At 23.2% G+C, this 18157-nt stretch overlaps 1 protein-coding gene across 5 annotated transcripts; it reads left to right on the top strand.

Annotated features, from left to right (window-relative positions):
- On the top strand, window positions 1-17879 carry LOC132935978 (uncharacterized). 5 transcript variants are annotated; one of them, XM_061002623.1, is made up of 23 exons: window positions 1-164; window positions 813-948; window positions 1233-1378; window positions 1830-1889; window positions 1956-2106; window positions 2189-2352; window positions 2525-2611; window positions 3655-3823; window positions 4808-4956; window positions 5046-5166; window positions 6377-6528; window positions 6606-6677; window positions 6739-6925; window positions 7799-7929; window positions 11294-11489; window positions 11680-11876; window positions 11956-12093; window positions 12394-12439; window positions 12521-12659; window positions 13044-13248; window positions 13340-13434; window positions 15847-15909; window positions 16111-17879. In XM_061002623.1, exons 2-22 carry the CDS (start codon window positions 909-911, stop codon window positions 15866-15868), a joined length of 2667 nt encoding a protein of 888 aa, XP_060858606.1. In that variant the 5' UTR covers window positions 1-164; window positions 813-908; the 3' UTR covers window positions 15869-15909; window positions 16111-17879. The 5 variants fall into 5 exon arrangements, with proteins under 5 accessions (XP_060858606.1, XP_060858607.1, XP_060858603.1 ...); XM_061002624.1 differs by having other exon boundaries at window positions 16657-17876; XM_061002620.1 differs by lacking the exon at window positions 16111-17879 and having other exon boundaries at window positions 15847-16060.
- Window positions 17880-18157: the final 278 nt, after the last annotated feature.

The raw sequence follows: 18157 nt of genomic DNA, 5'->3' as shown, positions 1-18157 counted from the left end.
TCTTCAAACATCAGTATTATTTTTTATATAAAATATTGTATAATGTATACTTAATGTAAATTTAAAAAACAATAGCTCATAGTTACATAATTCTACTCAATGATGTATTTGTTTCCCTAAATTCAATAAAAACTGAATAAGGAATCATTTAATATCACGTAATGGTAGGTATCGTTAAATATTATATTATTGTGGTGCAAGTGCAAGAATAATTTTACCTATTTCACATCGGTCTTCGGTTATAATAAAAAATGAACTTTTTGGTTACAAATTGTATTAATGCATTACTAAATAGGTAATATGAATAAACTCATTTATTAATTTTAATTTTAATTAAAATAAGAAAGAAGTACCTATTTAAATATCAGTGAATGAAATAGATAAAAAAAAAAAGTAGGTGCATGATAATAAATTGTTCTCCCCTGTGTATTCCCGTATGAAATATTTTAACCGATATAGTGGCATTATAAAAAAATAAAACCAAAAGTATTATACAATTTCACAAATTTTGTTTCAAATTCATGCACCACTGATTATTGTGAGTAAGCTTTTTAATATTTTAATTCTTTTATCTTATAGAATAAGCACAACTACTATTCAAAATAATCATGTAAAATGTTTTCCAGTTTTAAATATTGGTGGCACACAAGATTTATTTCACGGTTCTCGTAATCATTATTGTAAAATTGCTTTATTTTGTCATAAAATAATTTACTTATTCATGAAATCATTATACAGAATGATAGTTATTTTCCTTGCAAATTAGTAAGATAATAAAATTAAATAATATATTTTTAAATTTTATATTTCAGTGTGTTTTCAAAAGTCAAATGGAGTTATGTCATATCAAATGTTTGAAAGAGAAGTAATCCAGTAGATTTTTTTTAAGAACTATAATTTAGTACATTATGTCAACTTACATTTCTGATGATTCAAATTCTATAACTGGTAATGACTAATCATGAGTTAAATCCCAATTCATAAAAACTTTAAACACATTTATTACAACAATTTTAGATTTTTGATTCAGAAACATAGATATTCAGTTATATAGCTTAATAATTACCTATTTTTATGTAAAAACATAAATTTAATTGTAATTTTTAGTTAAATTGTATTCTGTTACTATACCATTCTTAATATCAAAGTACATTTTGTGTTGTAGAGATGTTTTTTGGATTTGAATTATTACTTTAACTTCATAACTAATTCATTATTTTAAAATGTTTAAGGTATCCCTGTATCACAAGTGAATTATTTTTGTACTTATTGTCAAGATGAAATCTCAAGTTTTCCATGTCAATCAAATAATGCGTACAACTCAATGATTATTTTTATCCGTTGTGCAATTTGTGAAGAATTTTTTCTTTGTTTAATGGTAAAAATTAATTCGTACCTATTAAAACTTTAACTATTTATTCAATATTAACAAACGTGTGATCGTTTATAAAAATTTAATTTATTTTTATATTACTCAAAAATTATTATATATTATAATTAATATTTGTTATTAACTGGGCTTGTAAGTTAGCATACAAATAATGCATTTATAAACATGCACTGATTTACTTAAAAGCCTATTATTTTTTGTACATTTCATTTAACATTTTTAATTGAAATATCTACAATATATTGATTAGTTCAATATTGTATTCAATTTTATTTATATCACAATAGTATCAGCGTTTTAGTTCTAATGTATTTATTTAACTAAAGAAGTTTAATTATATTTAAAAATATACATTGTATATAAAAGTGTAAAGTAGTAGGTATTCTTTAATATTAAATTTATTAACATTTTGTAATTATCCTTATCCTTATTATTTTAGTGTTTTTCCAGCGGGGCTGAAATTGGCCTCCATAAGAATTACCACGATTATAAATTAGTTGTAAGTATAAGGTATATGGTTCATATAAAATATAATCTGACATAATTTGCATTGATTTAATTATAGACAGTCTTTAAATCAAGTACTTTTTCAACAAAACTTTTGGATGCTTTAGAAGAGTGGATTTCTGAAGACACTGAAAAACATTTAGGACCAAAAAAACTTGTAGATAGTTGGGAAGATGTTGCAAGTGTAGTTGGATCCGAATATCCTGAAGGTATATTCAATTAGGTTATTGTTTATAAATGTATTTATTTGCTATTTACCCAATATTTTCAATTTTTTCTATTTGTTTGAAGATGTAAAAAAAGAATATTATGATACTTTTGTCAATGGATATTTTGGTCAAAACGTTATTAAACTAGTTAATAAACACATAGGAAATCCTCAAGTTGTGACATTAGATCAAGCCATAGCAATGGGTTGTTTGGAAAATTGTCCTATTTATTTTCCAACACGTAAAGTATGTTGTATATGTATTATAGTACCTAATAATTATTCTATGTATTTGTATCATCATGTATATTTTAATTAATTTGTATACATTCTTGTGGTTTTTGATTTTTATATCATTAACCTTTAGTTGTGGACCCCCAGGTTCATTATTTTTAAGCATTATTTTTTCTTTTTTGCAGTACTTAAAAATTCCAGCAGATAGAGAAAAAGAAGAAGATTATGAAATTCTAGAGGAAAATATTAGATATAATCGATATAATAATCAGGTATCTAATATATTTAAAATAAGAAGATAATTTATTTCATATTAACACTAATGCACTGTACTACACTGTATGATATATTATGTTCAAAACCAAGGAAAATAATATTTTAATTTTATATGTACTATTATTTATTGTGAATTTATGCATTTGGTAACTTTTGATTGGTAGTTATTGTTCTATTATTGGAATATAATGTTTATTGATGAATGATAATAAATTAATAGGTACATAATATCTTTTTAATAATACAGCTATATTATATATTATTCAATTTTAATTGTAATTATTAGATAAAAAATAGAATTGATTACCTATAAATTCACACAAAAGTGTTCATAAAATGTAGAATGATATATCTTTGCATAGACATAAGTAGTATGATAACTAGTAGTTATTAAAACTCATAATAGTTTTAATTAGATTGAATGCATTCCAATCATATTTTTTGGCTTTGTAGGCTTATAGTTTTAAATAGGTTACATGATAACAATGAAGTATTTTTATTAATTGTTACTTTTAAACCATTGTAAATACTAATCTTTAGGTATTACCTTACTATATACAAAAAATATATCATTCCCAAAATATCTCATGTAAAAAATATAGTTAATGCTATTTTTGCACAAAATACATCAAATAGTTAATAATTTCTAAAATGTTAATTTTTACGATATTATATGGCTATATTTAAAATATGTTCTTCTTAGATACATATTGTGTGATATAGTACTATTATACTAAACATTATGCATTTTACATTTTGTTTAACCTGACTTTATATAAAAGTAAATAAATAAGAATTTCTAGAAACACTGCAATGTGTGATTTTGTGTACCTTACACAACAAATTTTGTATAAATACGCTATGAAGTAATTAAAAACTTAATAAAAAAGAAAAATATTAAACTTTGGGTTAAAATTTGATTTTGTATTTGGGAAATTGTTTGCAAATGGGCTGTTAGTGGGTTAGTACTTATTATTATAGTAGGTATTCTAATTAACAGGATTTTCTGTGCATTGAAGAATTACAACTTTTTTTTTAGGATCTGACAATGCAAAATAAGAATACATTAGATAGTTATCAATTACAATTGTTATTGCAATGTGCTGGAGAATTTGGCTATGGCAATTGGGAAGATATGTGTAAACAATATAATACAATTATACACATGGAATATCCAAGAGGAAAACGCACATATTTATCAGCAATGAGTAATTTATTTTTATTTAACTTTCTTGGCATATTATTACAATATTAAATTTAAATTATGTTACACCTATCAACAGTGGCACAACAACCGGAATGATGGCAATGCCAAACATTAAGGCACCTGGTTTTCAAAGGGTTCTATGTCCTTTTATTGACACGAGTAGACGATCATATTTATACAACATCAAATTTGATTTATACTTCTATTTCCAATTAATTATCTTACTCTTAACTAAAAATCTATACTTTATACACTTTAAATGAGTCTAGCGGCAAATCCATGATGGCCGGGGGGGAGGGGGGCAAGCACTGTAGTTGCAATGATTATTATATAATCTAAGACCATGTTTATGAGACTTTTGTAGTGGATATCAGGATACTTTTAAATTGTAATAATTTTGTACCGTTAACATTTTTGTGGTGTTATCGCTTTTCACAGAGTTATACGCTCCATGTGCGTATTGTTTTTCTATTTATTAAATTAAATTAAATAAAGTGGGGAGAAGATAGAAAGTATTTAATAGGTAAATTTTTTCGAAATAAGGACTTAATAACATCATACTTTGGGAGGAGGGAGATTGATCCACCCTCAGGTATAAACCTAGTTTGGAGGCAAAAAATATAAAAAAAAAAACAACTTGCCTATATTGACCATAAGTTAGGAATGTATTAAAATGTTAAGACCCAGGCTTACCTTTTCAAAATTCAAATTGCGCCACTGTTTCTTTCGAGGGTACAATAGATTTTTTATGTGTGTAAATAGTTAAATTAATTGCTTCTATTTAAATATTTTATTTCTAAGTACCTACCTTAAACTTCCTTTTTTATTTTCCTAAACTAAACTTATAACTTTAAAATAAGAAACAAAATAATAAACATTAAATCAACTTCAATATTAAGAGTATTGTTTGATAAAAATGCTTACTATTAGTTTTACATATTAAGGCAATTTGTTAAAATTAATATTGATAAATATTTATAAATAGAAATTAAAGAGGAATATGTACTTCGTTTTATTCAAAATCCTATTTTGCGTGGAACTTGGTTACCATCCTCAATTACAAGACCTCAAATACCTGATCGAACAAAACGTATTGAAGGACCTAGATGCGAATATGAACATGTTTTGAAAGAAGTAATCAACTATTTTTTTTTAATTTTATGTTTATTTAAAATATTTTTGATTATATCTTAAATGATCATCTACTTAATTATTGTTTTCAGCAACTTCCTATTGAAGATTTGGATATTTTTTTTTATCCACCTGCACTAGATGATGTAGATGAATACAAATGTACCATTGAAGAACAAAACATTGTAGTAGATGATTTATCTGAAACCAAAAGTAATTTTAGTCACAAATGTCTTTGTTATGTCAAATGAAATGTCTTATCTGTCCTAAATCCAAAAAAAATTTTTGAGGAAATTTAAACTTTATACTTTGATGACTGTATGTACTAAATACTTATAGTATACCTAATATAATAAGCTCAAAATTAGTTAACAATTTTTGAAAATTATTGTCTTAATGTACAAATAACATGAATTTTATTCAAAATTACATCTTTATTTTAAAAACCAGGTTTATGCTAATTGCTTTTTAAATATTGAAATTATTTTGTGCTAGAGAAATTACTAAGAAAATGTTCTATCATTTAGTTTTCCTTCTAGGTCTTTTTAATTAGTTGTGCAGATGCTACACAAAACTTTTGAACCACTGTCCCACTAGTACCGAAAAATGTAATTACAAAGGAGGTACACACAATTCAATATAAAGAATTTAAACTTCTTATATTACTATTACGTTTCCTTGATCTGTAGAAAATAAAAATATCATTGATAATAATTTAGTAATTTTTGATTACATTAAATAATTTTATATTTATGCAAGGCTGGGAATTAACGAGTTAAAAAGTTAATTTAATTTAAAATTTTTAACTCTCCTACATAGTTACTTTTGGATTTTCATTTACTTAGAACTATAAATTTACTAAATTTATTTTTGAATTAATGTGGAATTCACAAATTAATTTTTTATTTTAAGAATCAAGTTAAGTTAAGTTATTTTATTTTGTTTTCAATTGTATTACATTTAACTATTTCAGCCTATTTCGTTTTTATGCCAATAATATTTAAAATGAATGTTAATGTTGAACATTTTATATTTTTTCAATCTAATTTATTAGTAATAATAGATAGATAGTAACTATTGTTCTTTTATTTAAAAACAAAAACTTTAATGAAATACATACTATATGAAAATACTGTATAACATATAAACACTATAGTCTATAATTTAGTTTTTGGTTGGTAAGATGTAAAGAACATTAGCGTTGTATAAAAAAAAATACATAATAAATAGTTCAAAAAAATGTTTAACTAAAAAACTAAAATCTTACTTACTGAGTTTACCAAAAATTAAATTATCTTTTAACTTTTCCTTATTGATGCATATTATCATTTTCCTATTTAACTAAATAAAAAAAAATCTTATAAATAACTTAACCAGTCGTGTATTTATAACACTATAAAAACGTAATTTTTTTTTGTTTTAGGGAAGTGTTTAGTTTGTACATACTGTCAAGATGAATTTGAAGTTATTGGTTATCGAACAGACAGCCATAAATTTTCAAATTACAAATTAATTACTGTATATACCTGTTGCTCAAATAAACAGACTTGTGAAAATTTTTATTTATGTCTAGTGGTTAGTTATACATTTATTTATGCATTTATTTGTTACATACATGTATATTAAAATAAAATTATTCTACATGCTTGTAGTGTTTTGCAAGTGGAGCTGAAATTGGAAAACATAAAAATAGTCATGGCTATACTTTGATAACTGAAGTGAAAGTTTGTATTTTATTTTATTTTATTTATTCTCTTAATTATGTTTTTATTTTATTTATTTCAGACTTATTCTAGTGATGTTTATTTTCAAGGATCCAATTGGACTGCTATAGAAGAGTTATCATTTTTGTATGCCCTAGAAGAGTGGTTAAGTGAGCACTCTGATAAATTCATAGATCCATTAAATTCTGAAAATTGTATTACAGATTGGGATTCTGTTGCTCAACATATAAGATCAAAAAATGTTACTGGTAAGCTAAGAAGTATTTTTAGAACTACAGTTTTTTATATTTATTAAGAACTAAAAAGTTAAAAGTAACAAACTTCTAAATCATAGGTATTTTAAAGTTAAAACCAGAGTGTGTAAACTTAAATGTCTCATTTATATATATCTACCTAAAAAATGTGCTGGTTAATTGCTGATTAATTTTTTTTTATTGTAATCCAACTATTATAAAACTATACCTATTTAAGAAATAAATTGAAGATTAATATTTTTTGAACTTAAATTTTCATTTCACAATCTGTAAAATAGATAATGAACAAATTATTAGTATGATACCCATGAAAAAAATACATGTTTCAAGCAATAAAGAATCTTTATTGAACATTTATCCTACAATGTTATGTGATATAAACAAATATCTAGCTCGTTGATAACGCAAGTGGCAAGCCACATTCAAATTTTTTGTTGCCAGTCTACAACCACTTCTTTAAAACTATTTCAGTAACCTTCAGAAAAACTTTGAAAAAATAGTTGAAATAATAAAAATAAAAATAAAGATAGCTGTAATTTTAATAAATCTCACGTAGAATTGTTTTTTTAATGCTATTATTTATTATTTATCATGGCTTTCAAACATAGTACACTATTATAATAACAGTTCTTTTTAATTATAAAATTTATTGTATTTACAAAATGGTTTTGAATCATTGAAGATGTGTAACTTAATGTGTAACATAGAAATACGGGAAGTAAAAAAAAGTATATCCTACATTTAGCAAATAGTGGTTGATGTATTTTAATATTTTTTTAAGAATTTGTTTATATAAATTTATTATGTTGGTTTAAATTTGTGATGTATATTTAATATTTTATATATTTTATAATTTTATCCATATAGAAGCAAAAACAGAATTTGAAAATTTAATTTTAAATCAAAGAATTTGGCAATTTCTTGAAACATATGCCCATGTTGAACCTTTAATTACATATGAAGATGCAGTTGAGATGGGATGTTTCAAAACTTCAAGTGTAAGTAAATAATATATATTTTTGAAGTGAAATGGTGAAATTGGTGCCCTTCTTTACAGAGGGCACCAAAAAGAAATAGATTATAAACCATTACAGTCGGTCGCACGATATATACAATAGCGTAATGATCAGTACCATGAGATATCAACCACAATGTTGCGAGTTTGATTCCAGTCAGGGGAACTAGCTTTTTTGGCTTTTTCTCTGAAAGAAGTTTTACTTCATCAGTGGATACTTGCAACACTCATTTTTATTTATCTGTGCATAAACTTTGGATTTTGACAGTATTAAAATTTTTAAGCTAGTTTTCTAGAATTTTTATTTTATAATATTTAACATACTCATAACTCAATTCAAAATTTAAATACCGCAAAAACTACAAATGATGCTCTATATCAAGCGTGCCCAACCTTTTTCAACTGGCGGGCCACATTAAAAATTCATATTCATAGTTTTTTTGTTCATTCTGATAAATACAATACAATGTATAATATAACCTTTGTTCACTGAATATTTCCACGCTAGTCGCTAGCTAACAATTTGTTTTTATCATTAGAAACTACACAATTCTAAGATATTTTATAATTCTTAAAAGATTAATAAAATAAATTTTTTTTTTAAATTATTATTTTTATTTTTATTTATACTGTTAACCTATTACAAATTACCTAATTTTATAAAATTTTCATGTGCTGTTTGGAATACTTCCGAGAGTTGGGCACGCTGCTCTATATTATATTATTATGATTAGTTCTACTGAACACAAATTTATTATGTTTTAAATTTTTAAGAGGGAGACAACATGTCATGTTCTTCTCTTAAGCATATAAAATATAGTATGATTTATGTTTAAAGCCAAAACATTGGTTGATTTTTGATTTTAGCCAAAATTATAATATGATAGTCAATAGTCATACCTTTTTTGAGTAATATTGTACATTTTAATGATTTTGACGTAGTTATTTTATGTAGGATAAATAAATGTATTTTGGACACTCAAACATACTAAAATTATGTTCAGAGCTTCTGGCCGCCATTTAACATATTCCCCCCCCCCCCCACACACACACACTCAACCTCACACACTCACACTTATAAAAGATTTGCATATAAATTATTTTATTTTATTTTTAAATTAACAATATTAAATAAGAAAATAGTCAACTACATTGATATTTATTAACATAAATTTACATAATAGTCAATAACCGTTTTAATCAAATATATAGTACCAACAAAGTTATTAATTTATTACATTTTCTATAAACCAAGAATATAAACGTTATTTGTTTTGTATTTTTGGAATATTTGTCTTCAAGTTAGAAAATATTCTTGTTTATAACAATTCACTTTGGATACTTTTGTATTTGACACACAAAAATGTACTATTTTATAAAACTTAATAACATTATACATTAAAACCTATAAATATTTAAAATAATAAAACATTGGGAAAAAAATATTTTTTAATTTAATTCAACTTTTCTTTAAATAGTTGATATTTTTCTTATTAACAAATAAATATAATAAAACAAAAAAAGAAATGCTTAAAATTCAATTTAATAAATAAATTTATATCATTACCTTTCGAGGGTGTTACTTCTAAATAAAAATAATATTTGTATTGTTATTATTAAATTAAATAAATAAATAAATAAAAAAAAATACATTTAAGAAGATGTATAAATTAAGAATATAAGAAAATACAATTTCCCCAACTAATTGGATTTATGTTTAAATATTTGCCGAACTTAAAGATTTTAAATCATATCTCTGTCTAAAAAGTTGTCGATAATACTTCTAAAAAATGAAATGAAATAAAATAAGTACTTAGTTTAAAGATAATATAGACTTTTTAGTTAACTTCAAATAAGATATATGATTTTTATTTAATGTTTTTTTATAATTGTGTCAATAAACAATAAATTTTATATTATTAGATTCAAATTTGATCGATAAATACCAACAAATGTTAAACTTCTTATATACTACCTAGATATTCTTTCAAATAATTATGTTATATTAAAACCTAGGTTACGAACTTACAACTTTTATTAATATATGAATATTAGAATTAAGTAAATTAATTTAATTTTGTATAATTATAATAATAAATAACTCAGCGTAGAATTTCTAGAAGTTCTTGAAATCCGTGAATATGATTCATGAATAATGCTGGTAATTGTTAAAAACCGTTAAATAAGCTTCAATATACATAAAATAATTAAAAATATGCAAAATAAAGCTTTATAATTAAATTCTCTGTACTTTGAAACTTATTTTATACCACTCTGCTATGTTTTACCATATCTATGATGGATATTCAAATGCTATAAGTCCCAAACCCCGGTACATACTTTATTTATACATTGTTAATAAAAAAAAATATAGTATGTATAATAACATATTAAAATAACATTTTACATTTTATAACTATTATACATTTTAATAATGTAAAATATTTATGGTTTTAAATATTATTTAGTCTCAATTAATGATGTATACATCAATAGTACTATTTTTATTTGAAGTTGATGTATATTTTTATTGTTTATAATGTCTCTTGAACGTCAACAATAATTTTAGATTCTGAAATTAATTTAAGTTTCAGGTCCAGTTGATATTAAATGTCTTACAAAGCACTAAGTTGCAGTGCAATTTATCGTCTTATATATGTGTCTTTATAATCATTAATTGATGTATTTTTGTAATGACTTAAATTTACATAATTAATTTTTTGATGCTTGAGAATAATGTTAAATATAATATTAGGTAGGTATTATAAATTACATTATTGAAACTTGACTAACCTGTGTTTTTGAATGAGTATAGGTAATTTATTTTCAACTTTATTATGCATGTTTGCATGTAATTTGGTTTTTAACCTTATAAGAATAATTTAATTATTGCCTATTTTTTGAGCAACGTACAAACAATTAAAATTTAAAAATGTGTTAAAATCCCAGTTTTTTTAATATTTAATTTTTCTTTCATTAAAGCATAATATATATTATAAACTTCCATCAATGCCTGGAACACAATTTGATAAACTCAAATTAGTTTTAAAATGTATTCTGAATTTAAGTATTGTAATGTTACTTAGCTTATTAAATTTACTATGTTTCAATTTTTCCATAAACTCAATACAAAAATTAATATTTTTATTATTAATTTTATTAATTTTTTTTTTATATTTTAACTAACAAAATATAAAGTCTAAAAATATACCTACCTTTTTAAGTGTTGCATTAAATCTCTATATTGGTACTGATAGCTAGTTATCTAATTATTTTATTGGTAATTGTTTAATAATTATTATGAACTTTTAATTACGTGTAAGACTAACTAATAATTTATTTTATAGATAATAACAGATACAGGAGAAGGAATTATAGTTAATGAAAAAAATATATGGAATAAATCAGATTTAGAGTTATTATTAGATTACACGGCTATATATGGTTATGGTAATTGGGAAAAAATTTCAGAAGAATTTAATAAAACTAATTTTTATGAACATTTTGGAAAAGTTAATTATTTTATAATAAGAACTCCTGAAGGTATAAACTACATTTTTTGTTAATACTTTTTTGATAAATGTTGACTGTGTATATGACTATTTGATTTTTTAATATATTTGGTATTATATAAATATATTATATTTAAAAAAATGTATTTTTAATTATATGTTGAAACTAATCGCAGAATATTATTATTATTCTAATTTATGTATTTATGTTTATCTAACAGAAATAAAAAAAGAGTATTTACTTCGATACTTTGATGATCCAATCAGGCGAGGAACTTGGAAGCCACCATTAAATAAGCCAATTATTTTAGATCGTACATGGTTTTTTAAACAACCTGTTGAATTAAAGTACCCCGTAGTGGATCATAATTTATTTGCTGATACTAGTTATAATTACATTACTGATGAATTTGAATATGTATGAAAATGTCTTAAAAATATATATTATATTTTATTGTTACTGATATAAACTACTTTAAGCTTATTATTTTGATTAGCCTTACATGAATATTGCTGAATCTGCCTTGGACAATGTGGAAGATTTCGAAACTAATTTAGACGGTTATCATTCAAAACTTTCTATGGAAAAATATAATGGCACTACAAAAGATATGATGGATACTAAAGATACCTTTGTAAGATATACCATCATATAAATTATAAAACAATATATTATTTATATTATTCTACTTGAAATAAAGGTGTTCTATAGTACATTTTTATTATATAGTATATTATATACTAATATAGTAATATACTCCTATAACTGCTCTTATATGAGTCTCAGATTTATTTAAAAAAAATGTTTTTATAAACATTTAATTTAAATTAAATATAGGCAAGTAATATTAAATAGTGATTAACATTAAAAGATATCATTCAGTTACATAATTTATTTATATTATAATTTATATTTATCTTATGCAATTTTTTAGAAATCAAAAGATCTATGTACGAGCACACTGTTCAATATTAAAAAAGGTAATGTAGTTGTTCATGAAACATTTTACTTAACATTTTACTAACTCATTAATGTTACTAATGTAATTAATTATGTTACAGTAAAAGCATTAATTGCTTTAGAAAGGTATAATGATATTTTGTGGGATCGAAGAATAGCTAAAAAATGTGTTCACAACTATAGATTGATTGAACATTTTGCAATGTACAAAAATAAAGATTTACCAAAAATAAAACAATTGTAAGTGTGATAATTTATAAGTATACCAGAAACTTAAAACATAAATTTAAATACAAATATAATATGATTTTACTTTACTAAATAAATTATTAAAACTAAATTTACCTGTACTTTAGGTATATCATTTCCAAAAAATTATTTTAAATTTTATATCTACAAATAAAATAATATCTATTACAATTATTGTTTATTCTTTCTCAGTGGCACTTAACCATAAATTATAGTTAGATATTTACTAAAAAAAACTACTCCTAATTTATAAGAAAACATTATTTTTATAAGTTTTGGCCATTATAATAGGGTCCGAATACATTTTTAAAGTTGCATTGTATCGAGTTTTAATTGAAAATATGTTTAGTATTATATATTTTTTTACATTTTTAGTTCTGAACAAACTTTTGTGGAGCGTTTAGTGAAAATGTCAAGATTTATGAATATTGACACTCATAGGGCCTTGATTGAAGGAGTAAAGAATGAAAAACTGCTGAGACTGCGATTAAATGAGTTAAAATATTATAAAAAGATTGGTTTAACAAAACTATCTGAACTCAATAAGTTCAATAAGTTTCAAAAACATATATGTCAAAAAGTTAGTGAAATTTTTGTAAGAATTGTAGCACTTTTTGATCAATAAGATAACGTATATTGAACATCATTATTTACTATTTTTATTTTTTTAGAAACTGTCAACACTTCTCCATACTGAAGATTCATTGGATCTTGGATGTCAAACATTTAATGAACTTCTGACTCCCTCAGGATCTAATGGAAATGGGTAATTATTTATTAAGTCAATATATTCAATATTGGTCAAACAAAAATATGACTATCCATTCTTTAAAATTTTTACTACGTATATGGATCAATATTATATAATAATAGTATAAAATATATTTTTTAACTAAAGAGTAGGGCTTGTCGAATTTGAAAGCAAATGCTTTCAAAAAAAAAATTATAGATATATTTACATAGGTAACTATGTACAGATGTGTTTTTCAAATTTTATAAAAATGGAATAAATTTTATTTTATTTTGCTTTATTGTTTTTTTATTCTTATTTTTATATTTTGTGTTATTTCCAATTTATTACAATAATTGTGTAGGTGCAAATGTATAAGAGTTAACAATGTTTGATGTTATTTTTAAAATAATATAATTAAAGTACACACATGCATCATAAATGTTGATAGATGTATCAGTAGTATTAGTAGAGTACTTGTCAGCTACAGGCTTATTAAGCTTTATCACTGTACCTATATTATATGGAACCTAATGTTATAATATAGTATTAATTGGTAGATTATGTTGAAGTACAGCGGTTTTCAACCTTTCTGTGTTCGTGACCCAAGATATTCACCCAATTCTTCGTTGTGGCCTTTTTGAAAATAATGTTCAATGGGGTCTACCCACTCACTCAACCACCTTATTTTTTTCAATAACTATAACTAAGAGAAACTATTAATCTTAACTTATTTATTTATATTTTTACTCATATTACTTATATTCATAACATTTTTTATAACTAACATTTAAGCAATCCATTAAAAATTATTTGCGACCCTAAGATTGAGAACCATTATTGTATTTTATTGATAGTAGGTACTACATAGTCAATAGTTAATTATTAAAAACATAATACATTTTTTTATTCCTTAATTTTACATACAAAATTACTGCTAGTTTTAAGTGTCCTTTAAATTATTCGTTTTCCCCCAATATCCAAATTTTACTACGGGTATGAATAGTTTCATTAACTAGTATTTTTAAGTAATATAAAATTCAATGGTTGCTTATTTATTAATTTTCAATTATAGAAGTTAACAATATAAACTTAAATTATTTGTTTATTACAGCATTTCTTCACCAAATACTAAATTAGTTACAAATTTTTAAAAAATAATAAATTATACAAAATTATTTACTTAAATATAAATCAATTTCAGTATAATACATTATTTATTACTTATAATTTGTTAGTTATTCGTATACGGCAGGCAAGCCCAACCCACTGCCCGCGGAAGTATTCCAACTGGCCTGTGACCATTTTATAAAACTAGAAATTGTTACAAGTATAGATAAAAAAAAAATAAATTTATAATTAAAAAAAATAATGTTATTTTAATAAGCAGTTAAGAATTATAAAATATTTATCAAATTTTAAGTATATTAATAGTGTATATTTTATCAAAATGAACCAGTGTATACAGCCCGCAGTATAAATATACATTTTAAATGTGGCCCGCAAAATGAAAAAGGTTGGGCAGATCTACTATACTGTATACATTATACCCTTACTCATTTCACATATTTTCAATTTTGTATAAATTTTATCACTATTAAAGTCTAGAAATAGTGCAAAATACATTGAACATTTTATTTTTTTATACTATTCATGACATTTTTTAAAATGCACCTATTAAATTCTAGATGTAGGTCTTAGAATAGGTAAATATTTATAATTACTCAGAAATTTTTATAAATATTAGAATAACATACAGCATATGTCGCTTGATTCTTAATTATTTAAAAATAAACATACAGTTTATACAATATGAATTTAATTTGTGGATGTACAAACTACTTACTATACGTTATTATATTGTACATTATCATTTTCAAATTATAATATTATGAATGACGGATACAAAAGCATGCCAAATATGTAAAACAAGTCTGAAAATAGCAACTGTAGTTTGTAACCCATTAAAAGTTTTGAATTTGTATGTTAATTTTTGATTATTAATAATGGAAAATTCATTTTATAATTGATAATTTCTATATAAAAAAATTGTAAGATGACCCTCAAAGTTTTCATCCATAGATTTAACTATTTGAATAAATTAAAAAAATTATTACTGATTTCAAGAACTTAAAATGCATAATATTGATTTGATATTTATAAATATTAACAGTGTTGCAAAAAATAATCTATACTCCGACCCACGAGAGTCTGACCGTAAACCGCACATCGATACTGATGCTCGTGAGGTTTGCTAGCCAAATTTTCTCCCACCATGGTACCATTCCCACTACTCGGCAAGCTTAGGTTAGCTCAGGTTAGCAAGGCAGGACTGATGCGCAGCGACAGACGTGTTTTTGTGGTCGGTTTACGGTTGGACTCTCGTGGGCTGGAATATAGTATTAAATATCTATCTTATTTTCATAATGTGCATGTTTATTATTTCAGTTATATTCATAATACAACTTAAATACAAACTATTATTTGAAAACAAAATGTGAGATACTAAACGTAAGTACAAATTGTGTATATATTAAATCCAAATGTAATCTTCTGATTGTAATAAATTAAATCAATTTAAATATCATCATTAGTACCTAGTGTAGTAATATTTGTATTTATATTGATGTTATAATAAATTAATTTTTTTTGACGTTTAAAATTTTTGAATAAACTTATTGTGTATGTTAATTATTTTATTTTATGTTGTAGACTTTAATTTTGGAGCTTAAAAATATAATAAATAGAAAATACACCATTTTTTTTAACAACAGAAATAGGTTTTTGGTTTTATAAAATATGTCAAATAATCTTCACATGATATCTTCTTTGAATAAAAATTTAAATTGTAGTTATAAATTTAATATTTATTAGTCAAAAAGTTTCTATTAAGCATTAGTATTTTAAAACTATCGTTTGTCGTTGGTCTTTTTGACCGGGGTTATTTTTATCTTGATTATTATTTAATGGTATATTGAAACAATAAAATTGGTTATAATCCAATACCTATCATACACGTGTAAAATTAAAAAATATAAAAATTATTAGTCCATAGTTTGTTTATTATTATTTATTTAGTTTGTCTAAGAGTATAATGCACCTTTACCTTCAAAAATAAATTATTTTGTTATATTATATTCTTTTTTCGCTAGTAAGGAGAGGATTGGGCTTTTGGGAGTAGTCCTTAAGGTCTGAGGGTATAGTATATAATAATATGTAAATTGTATAACCAAGTATGTTAATAAATTAACTTTTCAGGATTAGAAAAATAATTTCTAATTCGTCAGTTAAAAAGACCAACAAAACCCCTCATCAAATATTTTAACATGGCACCTCTCCTGGGTCAAACATGGTTCTTCAGGAAGATTTTATAAAAACCAATTCTATTATTTATATAATTATTTATTATTTCATATAAATTAACTGAAAGTTCTACAACCAATTTTAAAGTCGTCATAGAATGTAAAGTTAATTATATCTATAAAATTAATTTATATATCTATGAAAGTATTTCTTAAATAGCTACTTTTTACTTTCTTTTTTTAAGTTCTTTTGGAACTTTTGATAGAATTGATAGTTGTCTATGAACAAACCTTATAAGTTATAGCTTATAATTGAATATATTATAATCTCTTTATAAAAAAGTATTGGGTATTTTATCTTTTGCTAACTATAATTCTATAACAATTAAAAAATAATAATACAAAAAAATAGTAAAAATGATGGTTGGAAAACAAAGGGATAAAGTCCTCTAGTGTAATACAAATTAGTTAATATTATCAATTATTAAACTTTTTTTTTCTAAACTGCATTGTTTGAAATTATTTCTCAGTTATGAGTACTTAATAGTGGATTATATTTTTATCTTGTTTGTTATTAAAACCATTATCATGATATTTTTGTTATGTTATAAAATACATTATAGTTGTTAAAAATTTAACATTTTTTATCATGTTGTACAATTAAAATGTATGATAGTAAAAATTATTGAATTAATTATAATTATATAGGTATAAGTTCTATTGCCAAATATATTATATTAAATGGCTGTAGGTATAACTTATAAATAAGCATAATTGAATGGGTACTCCTCACAAGGATTAATTTTGGTATAATAATAATGCAATTATTTACAATATTGTTGTGTTTTATTAACACAAAGATTGAATTATATTGAAATATAGAATAGATTAAACAATCAAAATAACTTTGATGATATTATTATATATTGTTATTAATTTAATTGAATAACATCTACTGTAAGAGGTACAAATGCGATTCAAAATTGGTTAAAATTAGTATTTATATTAGTAATTAATCAACACATTACATTATATAGGCGAGTTAAAATAACAATAAGTACCTATTAAAATTTTATTGTTGATGATTGAAAAATAACAAGGTGTATTCATATATATTTATTTTTATTTAAAACTTACTTACATATAGTTATGTGATTGTAGATATTGTTTTTATTCTGTGTGAATTATTTTTAAATGTATTATACCTTCTATTATTTTTCTTAAAATTTGTTTTATGCTCAATTTCACATGTGTATTCTCCTATTTGTTATTCTATTTTCTAATTAATTTCCATTGACATGTAAAATATTAAATCCATACTATACATCCAATATCAATACAATATAATCTAGTTTTTTATTTCAATGTATTACATTTTTGAATCAATGAGGGCTAAATTGATACATGGCAAGGTAAGTATCTAATTAAATAAGTTATTATATACTATCAAAAATGTA

The sequence above is a fragment of the Metopolophium dirhodum genome, chromosome 1 (genome assembly GCF_019925205.1).
Source record: "Metopolophium dirhodum isolate CAU chromosome 1, ASM1992520v1, whole genome shotgun sequence".
In the NCBI taxonomy this organism is placed as follows: Eukaryota; Metazoa; Arthropoda; class Insecta; order Hemiptera; family Aphididae; genus Metopolophium; species Metopolophium dirhodum.
The sequence above is the reverse complement of the archived record's forward strand: the minus strand, read 5'-3'. Positions and strand labels throughout refer to the sequence as shown.